The 24,430-nt window shown below is 43.6% G+C and overlaps 1 protein-coding gene across 3 annotated transcripts in view; it reads right to left on the reverse strand.

Moving 5' to 3' along the window:
• CLSTN2 (calsyntenin 2) overlaps positions 1 to 24,430 on the reverse strand; it is a 635,260-nt gene that overhangs the window by 503,956 nt on the left and 106,874 nt on the right. The window contains exon 1 of one of the 3 annotated variants that reach the window (XM_054700778.1): positions 9,574 to 9,896. The exons of the other annotated variants lie outside the window; for them this stretch is intronic. Coding sequence (XP_054556753.1) covers positions 9,574 to 9,625 — 52 coding nt within the window. The 5' untranslated portion in view covers positions 9,626 to 9,896. Of the gene's footprint in view, positions 1 to 9,573; positions 9,897 to 24,430 lie in introns of those variants that run through there. 3 annotated transcript variants of the gene reach the window in all.

The raw sequence follows: 24,430 nt of genomic DNA on the forward strand, positions 1-24,430 counted from the left end.
GCAGGTGAAGTGCCCGGTATAGGGAACAGTGTGCCGGTATGTGCTGGAGAAATTGCTTTGAAGCTGCAGAGTGGGGAGAGTGCAAGAACTTCCACTTCCAAAGGGAGTCTATGGAATGAGGAAGGGCCTCTTACAAGGAGGATTCAAGATTCAGGTTCCTGAGCCCAGCCTTGCTCTCCAAGTTCAGGGTGAGTAATCTTGGGCATTAGTGACATGCTTTCAACATCCATGAAATGACAGCATTTCAATAAATAATTTCCAAGACTCTGTTGCAGGAATCCAATACAGTTTGATCCTATAAATAGCACACATTTTCCTCAAATCATTTGTTACTAAGTAGCCTGAATTTCTCCAAATATGGCATTATGACTTACTTGAGCTAAGGTCCACAGGTATAGCTGTTCATAATTATGCTGCAATTAAGGAGGCCAATTTGCAGGCCTAAGAGACTCTGAGTTCTCTAACTTCCTCTTTCCTCCCTTTCTCAGTTGCCATCCAGGAGCCATTCCCTATTATTCCAACCCATATCTGGGGCCCTGAAGGCACAAAGGGACCACCCAATCCAGAGTGGGGGTTAGCAGGCAGGTGAGGGAAGCTTTCCTGGAAAGATGATGTTTGAGCAGACATTCACCTCCCCAGCAGTCAACAACTATTCACCTCCCCAGACATTCACCTCCCCAGCAGTCAACAACTATTCATTGAGCACCTACTGCGTACCAGGCACTGTGCTAGATACTGAGGTCACAACACTGAGTGTTACCAATTCAATGCCAAATAAGAATCCACAATGGCTCACTCTAGTCATTCACTCTACTGTCCATTCTATCCTTGAGATATGGCCTGGCTCCTCTGCAGCACATGCCATCTATCATCCCCAAGTACCTCTCTGTTGTAGATTCCCTCTCTCTATCCAAATTTGGCCCAAAGCTATGGTGATTCCCAAGTCCAGCCTTCCCTTTATGTGGGTGGCAAGTGCCACTGTGACCATCAGCTCCTGAAGCAGCTGGTGTGAGGGGACCCCAAGCATTTCACCCACACTTTTCTTAGATCCCCACTCCACTCCTTTGAGCTGAGGCCCTACTTCCTGTTTCTTTTATTCTTATTGTGCCAAGGACAACTGTAGACACTGAACAGTCTGGGAGATTGATTAAGTAGGCATTGAAAATGAGATGTTTCCTCCTACTTGTTACTGCCTTTCTAAGATCAGAGCTAATTTTGTTTTTTTGTTCAAGGAAACAGAAGGAAAAAGGAAACATTTATGAAGCATCGCTAGGCTCTAGGCCCTGTGCTGGATGTGTTCATCTTGGCCCTCCTTGTGTCTCCTGAAAGCAAGCATTTTAATTCTGTGTGGAATGTACAGAAACCAAGGCTTTAGGAGGCTGGTTAACCTGTCCAGATCTCATTGTCAGTAATAGGCACAACTCATATCTGATTCTGTGATCCTGGAACCTAAGCCCTTGTTCCTGCACCAAGAACACGTGCCTGACTCTACCTGCAAAGGCAGCTTAAATGCTGCAGTGTGGGAAGATAAACAGAACTTGTTTGCTGTGTGATGGTGGCTTCAAATCAGGTGAGAATGCAGGGCCTCCTCCAGGGCCCCTCTAAGCCAGGGTTTAAGCAAACAAGATAAGAGGAATAAGAAAATGGTTTCTGGACACTGCCATCCATCTCTGGGAAGCCTTAGATAGGAAGCAGCAGGTGATGAAGTGGAATGAAATTCTAAGAAAAAAAGCTGAAAATGGAGGTTCACACATCACTGAGCTGCCTTCCTATCTAGAGGGAAAACCCGACATTAATAAAACAGAAAACCTTCAACAAAATCAAAGACAATTTTTTCTGTCAAGTTCAGAAACAACAGTACATAAACCTACCGGCATTTCCCAGGTGTGTTCCAGAAATAGCCATGTTGCTGAGAAGTTGGGTGGAAATCAAATTTGGGGTGAACTAGTCCTGGCTACCCATGTGAGTGAGCACTGCCTGTGTGCTGTGGGATGGAAGGAGAGCACTGCCTCCCACCACACCCGCTCTACCTTTTCCCCTTAAACACACTCCTTACCATCCCAATCCGGCGTACTCCACAAGTCCCTGCGGGCAACATGTGCTGTTATGCAGAGGCACTCTCAGGGAGTCGACCTCGGCTAACAAACCTGTCCATGAAGAACATACACATGCACATACCTACCCACTGACACATATAAACACATGCATATAACACCCCCACATTTACCCATACATACACACACCACTAAGGACACACAATCACAAGTACACACATGCATATGCACATGCAGAGGACACATATACACAGACATACACAGATACACTCACACTACAAAATACACACACATGCACACATGCATACCACACCTGCATGCACTCTCACACGCATATCCATACACACATGCATTTACACACAGCCACACGCATGCACATGCACATAATGCGGCTCTTGGATGGTGGCTTCTTCTGCAGACAGAGCTCTGTATACACTTCACTAGTCAATAAGGGGGCTCACCTGGGTCCAGATAAGTGCCTCCACAGAGACCTTGTCGAGTGGGTGTCAGTGATCTGAGAGGTGGCCATAGCAAAGCCTGTGAGGCCAGAGAGATCTAGGTTTGAAGTTATTCCCACTGCTTACTGGCCATGTGGCCTTGGACTTACACACCAATCCCTTGACCTCTCTGTCACTCATGTCTCAGTACCTGTCAAGAAGGAAACAGCATGCCTATTTTTTTGTGGGTTTAGGTAAGTACTAAATAAAATGATGGTATATCACCTTGGCATAGGGAAGGCATTAGATAAAGCTGTGGCTTCCTTGCTCTGCTCACCCTCCCCAAATCTGGCCTGTTCTTAAAGATCCAGGTCAAACTTGCCTCCTCCAGGAAGCCATCCCTGACCACATGGATCCCCAAGGATCACTCCCTATCTTGACCTCTATAGTACAGATGGTCACCACCAGCCCCTTGCCCACGGTCTTGTCCTGTGAGAGACAAAGATCTGTGCTAGTGAGATGTAGTTACCTGAGGACTGATGGTATAATGCGCTGGACTCAGGCCCAAGCTTGATTCAGAGTAGAAAACCATACATATCTCCAGACAGTCATTGAAACCCCCAAGAAGGGTTGGTAGTGATGGCTGCTCACATGCACAGAGTCCCATTATGTACCAAGCACCTCCCAGGTATCATCTCACGCCATCTCTGCAACCATCTGCTGAGACAGGTGTTACCAATTCCATTTCACAGGTAAAGAAACTGAGGTTCATGCAGGTGAGCTGTTGTTTACCAAACCATCTGCCTCTTCCGGAGGCAGAATCACAAAGGGAGGAAGGGGAGAGGAGGGAGGAGGCCATGGTGGGAGACTCACAGCAGAGAATCAAACACTTAAGACAAATCCTGACTCCTCTCAGGAGTTGCTGCTGTGAGCTCTGCTGGCTTCTGCTCACCCGTGGGCTCAACACCAAGTCAGAAGTGCCTGGGCTCCTGGGACTTGCTGCAAACTTTTGTTTATCACATCCAATGAAAGCTAGTGAGAGAGTTACTGAGGCCCTGACCTCTGTCCCCACCCAGCTGACCAGCAAGTTTATCCTCCGATACAATCCAGTAACTCCAGGGAGGCAGAACTGGAACTAGATTGCTTTCCTCTAATAAAATTTACGATGTATACAAATTCAATTACATCATCACATGCACCAATGGTGGCTGGAGGGCCAAGGTCACTTACACACATCCATCACCAGAGTCAGGGTATGAAATCACGTTCCACTTGGAGCCCAAAGGCTGTGGGGGCACAGGCATAGTGAGGGCACTGCAGGATTGTGGATCCAGAGAGCGGGCCTCTTGGGTCGGGTGGCTGCTTATGTTCAGCCCCATATCCTCCCCACACCCAGGAGTGATAAGGAGCCCATGTGGTGCACTGGGGGTCCTGAGTGCCAGTCCCAATTGTGGGGGGAGGGATCTGCACTCCCCCTGCAGGCATGGCTGACTGCTTTCTTGATGATGACTGTTTGTCCCTACCACACAACCTACTTCTGCCCTGGGAAGGGGAAAGAGAAAGTGTGCTAGATCTACACCTAAAGTATACTGTTTAATCTTCCCAATTCCTTATTGAATAGATGTGGAACCATGGAGCTGTCAGAGAAGGAAAGTAGGCTCAGAGAGGTTAGGTAATATGCCCAGGGCCACGGTTTGTTAGATGCTAGACCCATGCCAAGCAATGAATCTTTTTACCCTGACCTGCTGGACAAGGAAGTTTCCAAACAGGTGAAGGCAAGGGCTTCAAAAGAGAAATTCAGGGAAACTAATGGTTACTTTGGGGTTTGGAAGTGGGAGGTAGCATTTCCAAAATCTTCTAGTGATTGTGGGAGATATAGCTGATTAGAAATAAGTATTTTAAACAGATGTTCACCTATTTTCTTCACCCAGAAATCCCGATCTCACAAGTATAGTAAATGCAGGTATATATGAATAATTCTAAATGGAGTAGAGAGCTGGTTCGTACATTTGAAAATTTGATACAAGACATACATGAAGAAAATATTGGCCCTTTGCACAAGCTCAACCAGTCAGGCCTGAAGAGAGATAGATGGACTTCAGTTCTCCATCCATCAGGGGTCCCTTGACCTCAAACCAAGTCATTTAACCTCTCTGTGCCTCAGTATCCACTGAGGCAGTGGTTCTAGAGTTTAGTGCCCAGACCAGGGCTGTGACTATGGAGTGGGAAAGCAGGATAAGGGGACTGCTTGATGTTCAAGCCCCATGTCTTCCCTGCCTCCAGGAGCACCATGGCTTGAGGACTTGAGAGATATGCAAAATATGAGGTCCCCACCCACCCCAGAACTATGCCAGCAAGCCTGGTGGTGAGGCCCAGTCATTCAGGTTTTACAAGGCCTCAAGGGGATTTGGAAGCAATTCAGAGCACTGCCAGCTTTAAGGCAGTAACTCACATGAAGGTATTGCCTGTGGGTTTCCACAGGCACCCCATGCCAAGCTCCAGAATAGTGGCATCACATCTCGAATGAAAATGAGATGAAATTCAGGCCGTGATACTTTTTTGAAACTTCCCAGTGATTCCAGGTACAAGATTGAGACCCATAGGAATGACCTCCGATCCAGGGAATGGAGAGCTGGGCTAAGACCATAGATGAAGCAACCTGAGCGTGAACAAACCCTCTCATGTTGCCTTGCAGCCGGAAGACCACCCCATTGCTCCTCCCTCTTCCCTGGCCTATGGGACAGGGTTCTGCCAGGGTACTGGTGGGAGTGGATGATGGAACAAGGAGCCAGAAGATACACAGTGGCCACACCAAGGATGGATGGAAAACTGACCAAAGGCAGGAAGGGGTTTCAACTTTGATTTTAATAGGGCTTCATAAAAGTCTGTGATATTTCATCCAGTTCTGATTGTTTTTCATTCATCAGAAAAAGTCCTGAAGGTCTGCAAACTTGAGCAAATTGCACATGCCGCAAGATTGATGGCTTCTCCTGACAGCCTCTCCCTAGGCAATTTGCCTTCTAAATGCTAGTTCTAGTGAAAACCTTGAAGCTGTTCACACCATCGACCTGGGCTGGGCTTTGATGGGACTTCAGAGGCATGCTTCCTGGTCCCTCGCAACTGCAAGAGGCCCTTCCTGGAGGGGGGCAGGGTCCAGAGAATGGTTAGGCTGGCTAGGTTGGCCTTGGGCCCCACAAGGGACCTCTGGGGGCTTTGTGGAATCTAGGACACGCTGTGAAGCCACTCTGAGGGCTTTTGGGGGGTGGTATTTCACAACCATGTGTCTTTTTTTGATGTTATTGAGCCTTTACATTCTGGATAACCCTGGTTTGGCCTTCAAACCCCCACGTTTAATAGTAAGAATGACAAGAGCCAGTTCATCTGTACCAAAAGGATAGGGACTGGCAAGATCCCTCTTGCCACTCCAGACCCATTCTCCACCTCTCTCTTCTGTGTCCAGCAGGCTGACATCTCTGGACTACTTCATTCAAGCTCCCATGCCCTCTTGTCTGTCTGGCTTTGACCAAAAGGAGAAACCAGTAGAAATCCAGAGAGCAGAAGGTACGCAAGGCTGGGTAATCATTCTTCTGGCTCCTTCTCCACGGGTCCTGCTTGGTCACCTGCTCTTCCACAGAGGGTCCCAGTTCCGGAGGCTAGCTGCTCTTCTATTGCCACACTCAGTAGGCCAGGTAACTGCTCATGGCCACCCCCTACCAGTCTCCACGTTGCTGGTCCCTTTGACATTGCCTACAACCTCAAAACAGGGGAAAACTGCTGTATACGTAGGTCAAAAACAGCCAAATCACTGACAATCTCATATGGTACAATCAAGCAAATAGTTCCTCCCATAAACTATCTTCAGTTAATTCCTCCCAGTGAGTCTCAACCTACACAGCAGTCCAGATGAGGTGATGTTAACATCGTTTACAGGTGAGAAACAGACATTTGAAGAGCTTCATTGACTCATCCAAGGTCATCTAGTGTAGGATTGAAAATGATGAGGACAGGTGGAGAACTTACAGTGTGCCATTCATACAAGTGACCTCATTTAATCCTCAAGACACTGAGGTAGAGTTTGTTATTGTACCCATTTTACTTATGGGGATGTGGAGGCCCGGTAAGCCTGAAGGAATCTCCTGTGCCTAACCCAGGCACTTTTGCCAGAAACAAGAAAGCAATGGAGTTGGATGAAAGCGTCTATGGAGGTCAGCCTCCCAGGGCACAGAGAGAAGAGAGGGGGAGAAAGGGGGTAGAGGGATAGAAGGGGAGTAACAAGCTCTAATGCTTTGCCTAATTGCACCCCAAGTCTATCTGCTTCCTCTGCCATGTTCCTTTTGTTGTTCTATACTACCTTTCACTAAGAAATAATCATTCTGCTATCTTCCTTCTGCTTGCTCCCTTGCAGGGCCTGCTGACCCTGACAGATTTAGAACAATATTAGGTAAGTTATACAGCTTTAGGTGGCAATGGAGCCACGGTTGAGAATGATTAAGTCAAAAGAATGCCAAGTGAGGCAGCTGGAGTTGGCCCCCACTGTCTTGAGGCACTGTGCCCAGATTTCCTTCCCATAACCTTATTAAGTTCATGTGCAGCCATGGGGACCCCACAGTGCTTCTCTCAAAGCAAAGCTCAGTGGGAAGCTTGGGAGCCAAATGGACCATGGCTCAGCTCTGGGACCTTCTAACTCCATCCTTGGCTTTCCCTAGACTCCTCACTGGCCTTCCCATACATCATTACCCTGCCCTGAAGGGAGGTAACAGCCCCCCTCAGAGAGAATGAGAAGATGAAATAAGATAGCCAAACTAAAATGTGTAGCCTCTAAGAAACATTTAATAAGTGGCTGGTTCTAGTCCCTCATTCTGGAAATAATATTCCTAATCTGGAAATTATAACTGATGGCTTAAGATGGGAGGCTAAAACTGTTTATCAAACATTGATTTTATGCATCCAGAATCAGAAAACTTGCCCTAAAATATGGTTTTCTTGATTTTACTGTTAAATTACAAGATTTCCTTGGCAATGGCCTTCAAGAAGACAAAGCAGCCAGTCAAGGGCCACCCAGAGGGACTGGAAGGCCAGCCATTCCTCTTTTAATTCCCCACTTCCCACACTGCCAGGTCCCACTAGTTGTTGCTCTAACTCAAACTTGGGTTCCAACTACTAAGGCCTGCATTTGCCAAGGCCTGAGAAACGGAGCCCAGTATGCAAGGACAGGTGGGGATTGCTCTTACCAGCTGATCAAACCAGGAAGCAGGAGATGAGTCTGGGTGTGCAGGGCCAGGAGTTGAGTCTGGGGTTTCCCAGAGTGAAAGGCAGGCTGCTTGTTGGTTCTGTCCAACCTGCTCTGAGTCCTTGAAGATAGGAACACCTCGGAGGAGGGTATCAGCACAGTAAGTCAGCTGATGGGGCAAGGCCCAATGAGGAGAGGGAAGGATGGAGCCTGATGTCATCCTGCCCAGTTCACATCCTACTCTCTGATCCCCAGCTCTGTGGCCCTAGGCAATCAATTTCACCTCCCTTTGCCTTTCGTTACCTTATTTATGAAATGGGGCTGATAATAAGAATATTTAGCAGTGCTGTTGTGAGAGCCAAGTTTATAGATGAAAAGTATGTGGAGGGGTGCTGGCCCCTTGTAAGTGCTTGATTGGGTCAGCTGCCACTATTAGCAGGACGTTGACCAATGTTGTCCTGTTGCATGTGGGCAGGACTTGAGCAAAACCTCGTTCTGCTGTCGCCCACCACTGGAGTGTTAATCTCACTGCAGAGTATGTTGCATGTATTCACTCATTTAACTATGAACTAAGTTCTATTTCCAAAGTATGTACCATGTACAATCCCAAAGCTGCTACTAATATTTTTCCAGATGACATATATGTACCTGTAAAGGCAGACAAAACTGACTAGAAGGAGAGTCTTCCCCACGGAAGATGAGGGAGGAAGAGGAGGAGGAAACTGGCTAAGCGTGATGATGAGACAGGACAGAAATTATGATAAGTTTCAACTTTTTTTTCACAAAGAGAAAGGAAATGACTTGAAGGAACCATGGCACTGACTTTAGCAGTATGGGTATTTACTACATACTCTTGTTTTTTCCCTTTATGAATTTCTCAATACAAGCACTAGCATGAGGGTGTGCAGGTGAGCCGAAACCACCCAGAAGGGACAGCTGAAGGCGGGCGACTCCAAACTAGGCCAGTGGCCAAGTTGCAGGGATGCAGAAATGAAAGGCGCATCACTGCCCTCACAGTGTCATATATGGCTGGCAGACAGAGACAGGAAATTTTCCAAAACCCATGACAGAAGTGAGCCAGGAAAGACCTCCTGGAGTTACTGACACAGACTTGTCATTAAGAATCAGGGATGGCATCCACCCTCCGATGAGCAGATAAACACAATGTGGTAGATCCACTCCACTTGGCAATGAAAGGAATCAAGCACTTGCACAAGCTTCAACATAGGTGGACCTTAAAAACATTCCACAAAGTCAAAAGAGCCAGACAAGAAAGATGACATATTGTACTCCCTAGTTTTATGATATGACTGTAACTGGCAAGTCCATAGAGATGAAAAGACTCCCAGGGTTGTAAGGAAGGTAGATCAGGGGGCTGGGGGCATGGGATTCTTTTATATGAAGATGAACTGAAATACGGACTTAAGATCGGGGTATTGATAGAGCATGAGAGAGAGACCATGGCCAAGGGCAGTGTATCCCCCTCTCCCCACCTGGCAAAGGCTCATCTCATCCACTTTCCACAAGCTATTTCTAAGGATGCTGCAGACACAGGGGAGACCTGGAGAAACAAGGCCCTGTTTCTGTGTGGGTTCTTGTCTCATGAGTTGAGTGAAGTAATACCCCTTGATTGTCTAAAATAACACCGACATGTTTTTAAAACTTAAAGGAGATGATCAGGCCTAGAAGTTGGGGAAAGGCTTTTTAGGCAGAAGGAACAATATATACACAATCTTGAAAGCAAGAGAGACTGCGGCTTTGCGAGGAGCTTGTGCAGGACAAAGGGTTGAAAGGAGATGAATCTAAGGAGATAGGCAGGGACATGAAGACACCTCCACCAAGAGTTACCTACCTTCATCCTGCACCATCTCCACCTCTCCAAATGTATAAAGAGGAAACCACATTTCCTCCGGGGCTCTTTACAGAGCTGTCTTCTAGGATCTTTCTACAGCTGACTCGAATTATTTTGTTGGTCCCCAACTTCCTGGACATGGAGGGACCAGGGCCTGCTTAGAAGTCTCTTCTGCTTACTCCTCTGGTCCCTGGAAAATAAACGCCATGTTCAAGTGGACCAGATGGTCCCTGTGCTCTCGAGTAGAAGGCTATCTCAGCCATGAGCTAGCTGTACGTGGCCAAGGGAGTGACTCTGAATAAAGTTATTTAAAATCAGTTAATTAAAGTCAGGATCATAGTGTGTATATCTCAAGATGATAAAAATGAGCAGTTATATCTCCCCACTGCTCTCTAGATTGAACGTGATAAATGGAAGTGGTAATACACTGCATGGAACGCCCACTGAAGCCCCTGTGGAAGGTATCTCCAATCTTTATTGCAGAGCCTCACTCCACTCGGGCTGCCGATTTGGTGGGCGCTTATTTCCTTCATTTATCACTGCCGTCCGTCGGCAGCAGGAGTTGGATATCAAAGTCCCATTTTCTTCCCTCATCCCCCCATCATGCTAGACATGACTGATTCACTGCCTAACAGCCAGATCCAGCACACTCCACCTTGTAATCGTGAAAAATGCTCTCTCCCTTCAACAGAACGTCACGGGACTGCATTATCAACAACCTCCAAACCAAGAATTTATTCTTTTCCTCTTGCCACTGGGTTCAAACTGAATAAGAAGTAAAGGCACTTTTCTAAAAAAAGTATTCCATTTTCTTTAATCTCTTAAAATTGCTTGGATACTCGAACTTTCTTTTCACCAATGGGCAAAACCATCAATTGTTGAATAAAACATTCGGATCCACTGCAGAACTGGAAAAGCTAGGATAAGGTTGCCTGGTCAGAAATACTAACGTGCACCGTGGGGACATTAGTCAGTCTTTTTCTTTTTACCTCCCAGGCACAGAAACTGCGTGAAAATACCAGGGTAGAAATCTGTCCCTATATGTAACAAACCTTGTAACAGTTCTGTTGATCAATTTGACTCTATCTGACCTACTAAAGCAGAACCTGGCTCCTTGGAAGAGCTCAGACTGTTCCTTTGTTTGCACATTGGCACCCAGGGAGTGTTGGCTAAAGCCATCGTGTTGTGCTTCTATGATAAATGGCATGCAATTGAGCAATATGGTCTGTTTCGGGATGAGGCCTGTCTCAGCTGTGTACAGGAGAGCACTGCATAAGAAAGACACAAATGGGAGGAGGAAAGGAAGGCACAGCTCCAGAAAACGCATGATATGTAGGACATGGGAAAATCAGATTGGGAGTGGGGGTGGAAGATGGGGTCATAGGGTATACGGAGGGTGTCACAACACTGTGGCTTTAGCAACTCAGTGAGCTAGCAACGCCTCGCTTACAGGGATGAAGAATGAACTTCATTGTACAAAGTGATCATTACTATCATTTGGTTTCTTAAAATAGCTTCTCATAAGGGAGGGAAGGCCTCATTGTATGTAATTGAAAATAATTTGGGCATGGTTCAGAATTTCTGATATGTAGAAATTGTTTCTATTGTCTTTTAACCTGTTTAAAGTATTTACTAAATTAGGGCTTCCCTGGTGGCACAGGGGTTAAAGACAGCGCTATCAAGCCATCAGCAGACACTGCAGCATGAGTTCGATCCCCTGTGGCCAGGGGCAACCTGCATGGCGGAGCAGAACTCTCCTATCTCGCCTGCTGCTCCCCTCAGCAGTGTATTTCAGTCAGTCAGTCTGCCTTTTCTGCTCCCCACTCTCTGAGGGAGAGACCCTACCCCCTGCACCTCTGGTCTGTACCCCAGTTCTTGTATGCATACATAAATAAATCTTTTTTTAAAAAGTATTTACTAAATTAAATGCTTTATAGTATATACATTTATTTAGTTTATGTACATGTACACAGACACATAAATACATTTAAAACCCACATCTACACATATAAAACAAGGCTTTCCCCCAGAGCGTAGAGTTGTTTTCGCCCACACATTGCTTGTGGAGAGAGCAGGACATTGCTGTGGAGAGGAATTTAACAGTGTTTGTAAGACAGACCCTAAATCTGAGCCAGCTGTGGGAAAGGCATATATGATGAGAAACTGAATCCAAAGCTTCAATTTATTTGTAAATAATTTGGCATTTTAAAAAGATTTTAATATTAATAGCACAAGTATCAATATGCAAAAGATGGAACAACAATCTAGAAATAACCATGGGATGAAGACTGGAGAATTTGATCACACACTAACAATGAGCAGTGGTAGGAGCACAAGAAGAAAGTCATTTGGCAAAATATACCAAAAATCTTAAAAGATCTCTACTCCTTGACTCGGAAATTCTACATTTTAAGAATTTATGTTAAGGAAATAATAAAAAAAATACTACAAAGATTTCTAATCAAATACATTTACCAGAGCCACATTTACAAGAGAGAAAAAATGTAATGAAAATATTTAGAAGAAAATGGATTAAAAAAAAAAATACGGTGTATGCACGTGATGGAGTTGCAGTCACTACACAACCAGGAAAGGAAGGAAAAAAAGAAGGAAAGGAGAGAGGGAGGGAGGGAGGGAGGGGAGAAGAGGAGGAGAGGGGGTAAGAAAGGAGGAAGGAAAGGAAGGGAGGGAGGGACAGATAGAGGGAAGGAAGAGGGAAAGAGAGAAGAAAAAAAGCAAAGAGGGAAGTTACAAATCAAGACTAGCCCAAAAACTCTCCAGAGAAGAAGAGCATTAAATAGGAACTAGCAGACCTCCCCGGTGGCGCAGTGGGTTGAGCGATGTGCTGTGAAGCTGTCTGCACCCTCTGCAGCATGGATTCCATTCCCAGCCGACCAGGGAGAAACCCGCATGGCGCGGCAGACCTCTCCTGTCTCGCCCACTGCTCCCCTCAGCAGTGTCTTCGGTCCGCCTGCCTGTTTTGTTCCCCACTCTGTCTCTGGTGAATCTTCTCACCTTCTGCACCTCTGGCCTACACCCCAGTTCTTGTATAAATAAACAAATCTTTAAAAATAAATAAATAGGAACTAGCTGTACCAGATATCTATGGAAAAGTGTCTCAGGCTGTCAGAATCGATGAAGTTAAATATAGACAAACCCATTGGGATAGATCAGTTTGAACTCATAATGTGTTTGCTCTTAAAAATGGGTTAAACTATGTGAAATTGCCAGTATTGGATCACTTTATCCCAGAACATGACAATTTCACATACTTTAGCCAAACACATTTTCCCTAACTCTTTCTAATGCAAAGACTACACATAGTGAACAAAACAGTAGCAATGAGCACCCCTACTCTCTACAAAACATTTTCCAATAAAAGGAACAAAACGGTTCCTTAGATAAGTGGATAATTTTAAGTCTGGGACAGGAGATGAACAAGGCGAGCCTAGAATATCTTATCATGACAGAAAACAAGAATGTTATCAAACATGATGGAATTGTGTCTCAGAGAATATGGGTGCCAATCTAAAGAGGCATCTACTTTATCTTTTTTGATTGCTGAGTAATATTCCATTGTGTATATGTACCACATCTTCTTGATCCAGTCATCTATTTTTGGGCATTTGGTTGTTTCCATAGCTTAGCTATTGTAAATAGTGCTGCTACAAACATAGACTAATTGTAATAAAGTAAAAATTAAAATCAACAAGCAACTATAAACCAGAGACCCACTACAGGGGTAGGGGGAGAGAGGGAGTAGGATCAAAACAAGGCAGGGATGGGAATTATATGGGGACTATAACCAAGATGAAAATCATACATTGTACAAAAATGAAAAATGATGTAAAAATATATAAAATTTAAAAAATAATTATTAAAAAAATAAGCATAGAGGTAAATAAATAAATAAAGAGGTATCTATTGACCAAAGATGAGACAATTTGGGCATCAACAGTAACTTTATCAGGAATGAATTGAAGCACATCAAATACACTTTAAATCCATGAATTCACAAGACACGCATTAGTTATTTTTGAGTAAAAAAGATTGAGGAACCAACTCCTTATATTAAAAACTGCTAATCAAATAGTTAATGAAGCCAAGTTTACCTCAATTGAAGTATTTTAGCTAATGAGCACAGAAGGAATGGAAAAGTTGCAAACCACTATTTCTCAAGTCACAATGAAGTAATTAATTAAGCAATAACCACCAATAACTACCAACATCACCAAAATAAGACAAGCAAACATTTCCTACAGTCTGATGGAAATGTATTATCCCAGACAAAAGGTCATTTTGCTAAAAGGTTAAACCAGAACCTAGCAAGGCACTAGAGCCAACTATTAATTTATCAGAAATTCAGAGGACAGGGACCCATGTGAGAAATCCACAGGATCAGAAGTTCAGATTGTGGGTAACTGCAAAATAAACTAACAGAGAGAAAGTGTGTGTATGTGAGGTGGGGGGGGATACTTTTAATTTAAAAGACACTTAAGAGACATATGAACACAAGGAAATATGGTGATGGTTTGCAGTGGTGGGAGAACTATGGAGACTACAATGTTTGAAAATTAATTAATTAATTAATTAATTGATTGATTGATTAAGACATTAGCCAATTTAACTTTATGGTCTTCATTTGAACCCTGATTCAAAGAAACTGTAAACAGCTCCTCCTTGGTAGCATAGGGATTAAGTCTCAGACTATCACTGCTGGCTCCCTGGACAGGGAGCTAAACCACATTTGACACAGCAGTCCTCTCTTGTCCTGCGCGCTGCTCCCCTTACCAGTGTATTTCAGTAGATCCACCTGTTCTGCTCCCTACTCTGTCTCTGGTGAATCCTCTCACCCCCCCCAACTTTTTCTATGCACAGAAGAACCAAAAAACTAAATCAATCAATCAATCAATCAATCTTCTAAAAAATTGTAAACATCTTTAATAAGCCAGTTATATTTCATGATAATAATAAACTACTATCAATTTCTAAGTGAGATAATGACCTTGTGGATATGTGTTGAATAAAATAAGTGCTTATCTTTTAGAGATCCAGGCTCGCATATCCAAGGAGGAAATGATATAATGGCTGAGAGTAGCTTCCAAATACCTCCATGGCATAGAGTGGTAGGTGAATCTAAAGCCCGGGGGATGGATACAGGAAGGTTTATGGCAGTGCTGTGGGTTTTGCCATATATGTCTGCAGTTTCCCAGGTTCAAAGTTTTTTAAAAGTTTGAAACTAATAAATTAAGAATGTTAAATATATCCTTAATGCATTAATTTTCAGGATATGTTAAATATATCCTTAATGCTACAAAATTGTATGTATTGTGTGATTCCAGTTTGGTATATAAATATAATTGTATACATAACACAAAAGAAAAAACTAAAATTATATACTCCAAAATGCAAACTGTAATTATCTCATGGTGCAGGGATTATGTAAGATTCTTATTTTCTTAATATATTTCTGTACCTTGTGCTTTCTTACAATTATCAAATGCTTTTATTTTAAAGATTTATTTATTTGTTAATACAAGAGCTGGGGTACAGGACAGAGATATGGGGGGTGAGAGGATTCACCAGAGACAGAGTGGGGAACAGAACAGGCAGACTGACTGAAACACACTGCTGACGGGAGCAAGCGGGCGAGACAGGAGAGGTCTGCTGCACCATGTGGGTTGCTCTCTGGCCGGCTAGGGATCGAATTCTTGCTGCAGAGGCTGCAGATTACTTCATAGTGCTGTGCTTAATCCCTTGCGCCACCAGGAAGACCCTATCAAATGCTTTAATCAAAAAAGACATGTCGCTTTTAACATCTAGCAGTGTACACAGCCTTCCAGAATTAGACTAAATACACCCCTTCCTTAAGTAAATATAATATAAAATGTGGATCAAAATTAATGACAATGTGCTAAATATTCTGCTGACAGAATGTCTTGCATTTTATCTGATCTTCAATCTCCTGTGAAAACAGATCCAGCACCTCACACGTGACAGGAATAATGGGTGCACAGGGCATCCACACGATGCTGTGACTGGGACCTGAGCACTGTGTTCACTTCATACACTATTGGGAAAGAAAGTAGAATCTTCAGTGAAAACCCAGATGTTTTCAAATGTCTTGCATTGAGTCCAGGTTTGGAGCTTGTTAGCTACATATCTGTATTATGAACAGTGCCCCAGGACATCATTATATCCCACTCGTTTCAAACACAAGTACCAACAAGAAAAGGTATAGATGTACAGTTCCGTCTGATTCTTCAGGGCAAACCCTTGACAAGGCCATGGGGTTCTTCTAGGCTTTAGCCAAGCTGTCTCAGAGCTGGTCTTAATTAAAAGCAGCAAAACTCACTCTGGATTTGGGCTAGCTATAAATATTTTAGATAATAGAATGGAAACAGTTCTAAAAAATGAAACCAAACATAAGTTGACTGAGATTGCTAGTGCTTCCGAAGGTTACCAAGCACTCTCCAGCACCCAGTGGGTGGGGAATCCCCAGGCCCACTTCTGGGAAACAAGAGCAGGCACATGAAAGCAGTCCCCTGCCCTCACAGAGCTCACAGTGTATAGAGCAAATGAAAGTTTCAATCAAAGAACGACACAAATTGCCTGTTAATTTTTTTTTATTTAGTGTTATTATCTTTCCCCCTGATCCTTTATTTGGTTCCCCTATATTCCTTCTATTTGATATTTTTCTTTTTCCTTCTGACTTATTTCAGTTAGCATAATCTGCAGGGGAGAGGGAGAGAGAGGGATCAAGGGAAGGGAGAACACAAGGGAGTATAGCAATGGTGCTCGGGTGAATTGGGGATAGGAATTTTACGGGGACTACACCTGAGAGGAGAAAACAAACATTGTACTAAAAAGTACAACAATGTAGGGCCTCCCCTGGTGGTACAGGGGGTTGAGCACCCCGCTGTGAAGTTGTCCACAGCCTCTGCAGCACCGGTTCAATCCCAGCCAGCCAGTGAGGGTCCCACATGGCGCTGCAGACCTCTCCTGTCATGCCTGCTGCTCCCCTCAGCAGTGTATTTCATCAGTCTGCCTGTTCTGTTCCCCGCTCTGTCTCTGGTGAATCCTCTCACCCTCCCGCGCATCTGGCCTATACTCCGGTTCTTGTATAAATAAATAAAAAATCTTTAAAAAAAAGAAAAGAAGTGGAAAAAACTCAGGGAGGGCCTCCGCCGTCTCCCCGCAAGCCTAGGTCGCAGGCGCAGGGCCCTGGGCAGCTGCAATCCGAGCGCCGCTTTCGCGCAAGCTTACCGGGCGGCTGGGGCTGTGTGCTGGTGCTGGGCTCCTCCTGGTGGGCGGGGCTCTCTTTACTGGCGCCTGGAGCTCACCTCAGCGGCGGATCCTGCAGGGTTCGCCTCAGCTCCCGTTCACGGGGTGTGGTGGCTGAAATAGTTCCTTTCCACTCACAGTCCCACTTGCTGCATCCGTTTTTCTTGTTGGGCGTTTTGGTTTGTTGTTTCCCTCGTCTCTGCCGGTCGGAGAGTGCCGCCTCTGTGGGCGGGGGAGGGGAGCAGGGTTCTGCGCTTCCCTCCCTTCTCGTCCTCTTTTATGGCAACTTTCTTCTTCGGGCAGTTTGCTGGAGTCGTCCGTTTATCTTCCCTGTCTCAGTTCTCACTGGGACCTGCCGCTTTTCCTCCCTATTAACTTTTTTTAATGGGAGATCTTACTCGCAGCGTCTCCTCGCCGCCATGTTGCCTCCCTGAGTGAGCAGGAACAAGGTGCCCAGGCAGGGGAGCGGGATTCAAAAGGCGCCATTCCCGCACCACTGATCTGGGCTACAGCCCGCGTCCTGGAACTGAGGGCTTTGGAACTGAGACCCGGGCGGAGGCCCTCCCTGAGTGAGCAGGAACAAGGCGCCCAGGCAGGGGAGCGGGATTCAAAAGGCGCCATTCCCGCGCCACTGATCTGGGCTACAGCCCGCGTCCTGGAACTGAGGGCTTTGGAACTGAGACCCGGGGCACGAAATTAGGGGCGTGGGTTCCCCACGACGGTGGGGCACAAGGCAGACACAGCACCCCAAAGCCGTTGAGGTGTACCCTACCATCCCCGCTCTGCTCCCTGTCCCACGGGGTGGAAAATCAGCTCCCCAAGGGCTCTAGGAGAGATCTCTGGTGCCACCTAGCGACTTGACCCCAGCACAGGCTACTGAAGGAGCTAGTGGCCAGCTGGGGAGTTAGCCCACACCGGGCCCCTTCTGAACAAGTAGTCTGAGCCCACAGGGAGAGCGAGCACCCACAGCCGGGGCAGACCAGGCGCGCAGAATAGTGTGCCTGAGACCAGAAGCGCAGGGAGTGTGTCCCACATCACCATTTTAGAACAGGGACATTTCTTCAGTAAAGACTACCTGCAGAAGGCTTCCTCAGGAGCCAGAGGTGAGCGGGGGAAGTTCGCCCACGCCAGACCCCCTCTGGCCTGCAGTCCAAGCCCAGAGGGGAGCAGGAACCCACCGCCGGGGCAGACCAGGCGCACAGGGGAGTGTGTCCCCACATCGGCATTTTAGAACAGGGACCTTTCTCCAGTAAAGGCTGCTTGAAACTGACAGATGACTCCTGGAAGAACCAGAGGGGAACAGAGAAGCCCACCCAAGATGCCGGCAAGTCCCAACAACACAGTGTCCCAACGCATACGGCAAATTAGAAAACAGACAGTAGGGAGGAGAAGAACCACACGCAACCTAGCAACTCTCCAGAGAAAAAGCACACCACAAAAAGAAAGCCAGCCCCCAGATTGCAACGACAATAACTTGGAAGAATTTCTGAGCCTTCCAGAAAGAGAATTTAAAATTGCCGTGATTAAAAAACTGACAGAAGTCATAAAGGAAAACAATGATAAGGGAAAAATAATCAACGATCAGAAGAATGCAATTGAGTCCCTAGAGAGGGAAAACAATGGTCAGAAGAAAGAAATTGAGTCCCTAAAGAGGGAAGTAAAAGAAATGCAGGAGATCAAAGAATTAATGGAAGAACTAAAGAATTCTGGGAAAAGCAATGAAAGCAGAATAGATGAAATGGAAGAACGAATAAGTAATCTTGAAGACACAGAAATAAAAAGAACCAAAACAGAGAAGGAAAGAGAAGTACGAAGGAAAAAGAACGAAGAAAGACTTCGGGAACTATCGGACTCCATGAGGAAAGGAAATATAAGAGTTATAGGAATACCAGAAGGAGAGGAGAGAGATGTAGGAACAGAGAAAATATTCAAAGAGATAATTGAAGAGAACTTCCCAAATGTGAAGAAGGAGCTGAAAATTGATATACAAGAAGCAAGAAGAACACCAAACTTCCACGACGAAAGGAAAAATACAGCAAGACACATAATAGTAAAGCTCCCAAGAATCCAGGACAAGGAAAAAATAATGAAGCTGGCAAGAGGGAAGAAACAGATAACATTCAAAGGAAAACCAATCAGGCTGACATCAGACTTCTCCAAAGAAACACTACGGGCAAGGAGAGAGTGGAGGGACATAGTCAACAGACTCCAAGAAAACAGATGCCAACCAAGAATACTCTATCCCGCAAAGCTCTCCTTCCTCTTTGAAGAAAGAATATGGACCTTCCCAGACAAACAGAAACTCCGGAATTTCATTGCAACTAAACCCCCACTCCAAAAAATACTACAAGGAGTCCTAAAGCCAGAACCTCAGAGCGACGAATAACAATGAAAGAAGGCCAAAAAAAAAAAAAAAAGTTATTAAAAGAATAAATAAATAAAATCAAAGGAAAGACAAACACAATGGCAAATACAGATGTTAACATATCAATATTAACTCTAAATGTAAATGGACTAAACTCTTCAATAAAAAGACACAGAGTTGCAGCCTGGATTAAGAAACAAAACCCAACCTTTTGCTGTCTCCAGGAAACACATTTAGCTACAAAAGATAAAAATAGGCTCAAAGTTAAAGGATGGAAAACAATCCTACAAGCAAATGGACCAAAAAAGAAAGCAGGAACAGCTATACTTATATCAGATAAAACAGATTTCAAACTCAAAAAGATAAAAAGAGACCCCAATGGTCACTACATTATGATCAAGGGGACAATACTTCTTCAAGAAGAAATAACACTCATTAACATATACTCACCAAACGAAGGAGCACCAAAATATATCAGACAACTGTTGTCCTCTCTGAAAACAGACATCAGAGAAAACACATACGTAGTGGGAGACTTCAACACACCACTATCAACAATGGATAGATCAACAAGACAAAAAATAAGTAAAGAAACCAAAGCTCTAAATAAAGACCTAGAGCAATTGGGCTTAACAGACATCTATAGAACACTAAACCCCAAAAAAACGGAGTACACATTTTTCTCAAGCGCACACGGATCATTCTCCAGGATCGATCACATACTGGGGCACAAGACAAACATCAACAGATACACCAAGATTGAAATCATATCAACCATCTTTTCTGACCATGAAGGCATCAAACTAGAAATAAACCATAAAAAGAAGGCAAGGAACTTTCCTACCTCATGGAGATTAAAAACCACACTACTGGAAGACCATTGGACTAATGAGGAGATCAAAGAAGAAATTAAAAAATTTTTTGAATTGAACGACAAGGAGGACACCAATATCCTAAATGTATGGGATGCAGCAAAAGCAGTAATAAGAGGAAAATATATAGCAATAGAAGCTCACATCAAGAAACAAGAAAGAACGCAAAGAAACAACCTAATCTCGAAGCTCAAAGATCTAGAAAAAGAACAACAAGAAAACCCCAAAACCAGTAGAAGAAAAGAAATAATAAAAACCAAAGCAGAAATAAATGAAATTGAAACTAAAAAAACAATCCAAAAGATCAATGAAACCAAGAGCTGGTTCTTTGAAAAAATCAATAAAATAGACAGCCCCTAGCCAGGCTCACAAAGGAAAAAAGGGAGAAAGCACAAATAAACAGGATCATCAATGAAAGAGGAGAAATCACAACGGACACAGCAGAAATCAAAAGAATAATCAGTAACTACTATGAACAGTTATATGGAAACAAGTTTAACAATCTAGAGGAGATGGACAAATTCCTACAACTCTACAATCACCCAAAGCTAGATAAAGAAGAAATAGAACACCTAAACAGACCAATTACAATTAGCGAAATTGAAATGGTAATCAAAAACCTCCCCAAAAACAAAAGCCCAGGACCTGATGGATTTACAAATGAATTCTACCAAACATTCAGAGACGAATTAGTGCCTATCCTTCACAAACTCTTCCAAAAAATTGAGAAGGAAGGGACAATACCAAACACGTTCTATGAAGCCAACATTACACTAATACCAAAACCGAACAAGGACAACACAAAAAAGGAAAACTACAGGCCAATCTCCCTAATGAACACTGATGCAAAAATCCTCAATAAAATTTTAGCTATCAGAATCCAACAATGTATCCATAAGATAATTCACCACGACCAAGTTGGATTCATTCCAGGGGCACAAGGATGGTTTAACATCCGAAAATCAATCAACGTTATCCAACACATCAACAAAAAGAAACATAAAAACCATATGATAATATCAATAGATGCTGAGAAAGCTTTCGACAAAGTGCAACACCCATTCATGATAAAAGCCCTTGAAGTTCTTGGGATACAAGGAACATACCTCAACATCATAAAGGCCATCTATGACAAGCCAACAGCCAGTATCATTCTCAATGGTGAAAAGCTGAAAGCAATTCCATTAAGATCTGGAACAAGACAAGGATGTCCACTCTCACCATTGCTTTTCAATATAATACTGGAAGTCCTAGCCAGGGCAATAAGACAAGAGAAAGACATCCAAGGAATCCAAATAGGAAAAGAAGAAGTCAAACTATCACTATTTGCAGACGATATGATATTATACATAGAGAACCCCAAAAACTCCACAGAAAAGCTAATTCAACTCATCAATCAGTTCAGTAAAGTGGCAGGATACAAAATCAACACGCAAAAGTCAGTAGCCTTCCTATACACAAACAATAAATCTGAAGAAGAAGAAATCGAAAAGACCATCCCTTTTGTTATTGAAACAAAAAAAATCAAATATTTGGGAATAAATCTAACAAAAGAGGTAAAGGACCTATACAAAGAAAACTATAAAACACTGTTAAAAGAAATAGAAGAAGACACAAAGAAATGGAGAGACATCCCCTGCTCATGGATTGGAAGAATAAACATTATTAAAATGGCCATCCTTCCAAAAGCAATATACAGATTCAATGCTATTCCAATCAAAATTTCAATGTCATTCTTCAAAGAAATAGAAAAATTATTGATGAAATTCATATGGAATCACAAAAAACCCCGAATAGCCAAAGCTCTCCTGAAAAAAAAAGAAGGGAATGGAGGCATCAGACTCCCAGACTTCAAACTATACTACAAAGCCATAATCATCAAAACTGCATGGTATTGGAACAAGAACAGACATACAGACCAATGGAATCGAATAGAAAATCCAGAAATAAACCCACAGATTTATGGTCAACTAATCTTTGACAAAGGAGCAAAGACTATGCATTGGAGCAAAGAAAGTTTGTTCAATAAATGGTGCTGGGAAAACTGGGTCGCTACATGCAAAAGAATGAAGCTTGACCACCACCTCACACCATACACAAAAATCAACTCAAAATGGATTAAAGAACTAGACATAAGACCTGAAACCATAAAATATATAGAAGGAAATATAGGCGAAACACTACGTGATTTGCACATCAAAGACATCTTTACAGACACATCACCCAAAGCAGTGATAGTGAAGGCAAAGATAAACAGCTGGGACTATATCAAATTAAAGAGCTTTTGCACAGCAAAAGAGACAATAACAAAAACAAAGAGAAACCCCACCAACTGGGAGAACATTTTTGCACCCAACACTAATGATAAAGGACTGATCACAAAAATCTGCAAAGAGCTGATGAGACTCAACAACAACAAAGAAAATAATCCAGTCAAAAAATGGGCAGAAGAGCTTAAAAGAAACTTCTCTGAAGAGGAAATGCAAATGGCCAACAGGCATATGAAAAAATGTTCAACATCACTTGTCATCAGGGAAATGCAAATCAAACTACCATGAGATACCATCTTACACCAGTGAGAATGGCACATATTAAAAAAACTAGCAACAACAAATGTTGGCGAGGGTGTGGAGAAAAAGGAACTCTTCTGCACTGTTGGTGGGAGTGCAAACTGGTCCAACCACTGTGGAAAGCTGTGTGGAGATTTCTGGACCTACTAAACATAGAGCTTCCATATGACCCAGCAATTCCACTCCTAGGTATTTACCCAAAGGACACAGAAACATCAATTCCAAAGAACACCTGCACCCCTATGTTTATAGCAGCACTGTTTACAATAGCTAAGCTTTGGAAACAACCCAAATGCCCAAAAATAGATGACTGGATCAAGAAGATGTGGTACATATATACCATGGAATATTACTCAGCATTCAAAAAAGATAAACACATGCAATTTGCTGCAACATGGATGGCGCTGGAAGGGATCATGCTCAGCGAAATAAGCCAAAAAGAAAAAGAAAAATACCGGATGGTCTCACTCATAGCAGGAATCTAGAAAACTTAAATAATGGACCAGGAAAATGAAAAACTATAAGTAAGTGAAAATCAAAATCCACAAAAAACTATGAACCAGAGACACTTTTAGGGGGGCGGGGGCGGGAGGGGAGGGATTGGGGTCAGAATGGGGGGCGGCAATTGTATGGGGAATATAACAATAAAATTTATAAAAAAAAAAAAAAAAAAAAGAAGTGGAAAAAAAAGTACAACCATGTGAAATATATATAAAAGAAAGACACAAATGTATAATTACAAGTGCTGATAAACACCATGAGGCTAAGGGATGGGATACAGTGGATCCTCAAATAACACTGTTTCATTCAACATTATTTCACAATACGGAGGAGGGAAAAAAAATAATAGATTCCCAAGGAGGCCACCTTTTGGATAAAGTCTGTCTGTGTGGATTTCTTCAGGTCCCCTGGCTTCCCCCCACATCTTAAAGATATGCCCATGAAGGTCATTGGTGTGTCTCAGTCATACCGGTCCAACTGAGTATTTGTGTGTTTGTGTGTATGTGTGTGTGTGTGTGTGTGTGTGTGAGTGTGTTCTGCCATGGAAGGGTATCCTTTCTAGGGCGGGTTCTCATCTTGTTCCCTGAGTTGCCAGGATAATCTCCAGCCAGCTATGACCTGAAGTGGTTGGAAATGTCTAAATACAAATGATTGTTTACTATTACAAGTGTTTTTGGTCTTTATTTAAAAATTTGGCAATATTTTTGTGACCAGAAATGTGCTGTAGAATCTTAACTATTGTTTCTATCAATTATCCTGTGATAAAATTGGTTTTGTTCTTTGGTTCTTTCCAGGAATGCGTCAATGATGTTCAGTGAGGACTTACTGTAGTCATGTAAGCACACGAGGAGTACTTGGCCCTGTCCTGGTGCTCTTCCAGCTAAGATGTGACATATAAGCTGCATGTGTCACCCTGCAACTGGGAGGTCAGGGGGATGGAAATTTAACAGGCAGAAAACAGCTGTCCTTAGGTGGTATTCTCCAGGAACAAAAAGAAAATATATATGACGGGACCCCAGGCAAGGAATTCAGGATGAGAACAGGGAGACAGACAGAAGGCAGATCTTGGAGGGACTTAAAAGTCATTGTAAAACTTTAGCCCTAAGTCTGAGGTATTTTTGGCACATGGCTGCAAAATAATATTAATTTACAATATCACTGAGCAAGCCCTTGAGTCAGGTACCCTCCTGGAGTTTACAAGGATTCTCTCACTTAATCCAGATAGTAGCCCTATGAGGCAGGTTAGATTATAGGAGATGGAGCAA

The sequence above is a fragment of the Talpa occidentalis genome, unplaced genomic scaffold, assembly GCF_014898055.3.
Source record: "Talpa occidentalis isolate TD23 unplaced genomic scaffold, MPIMG_talOcc4v2.1 talOcc4.4, whole genome shotgun sequence".
NCBI lineage: Eukaryota > Metazoa > Chordata > Mammalia > Eulipotyphla > Talpidae > Talpa > Talpa occidentalis.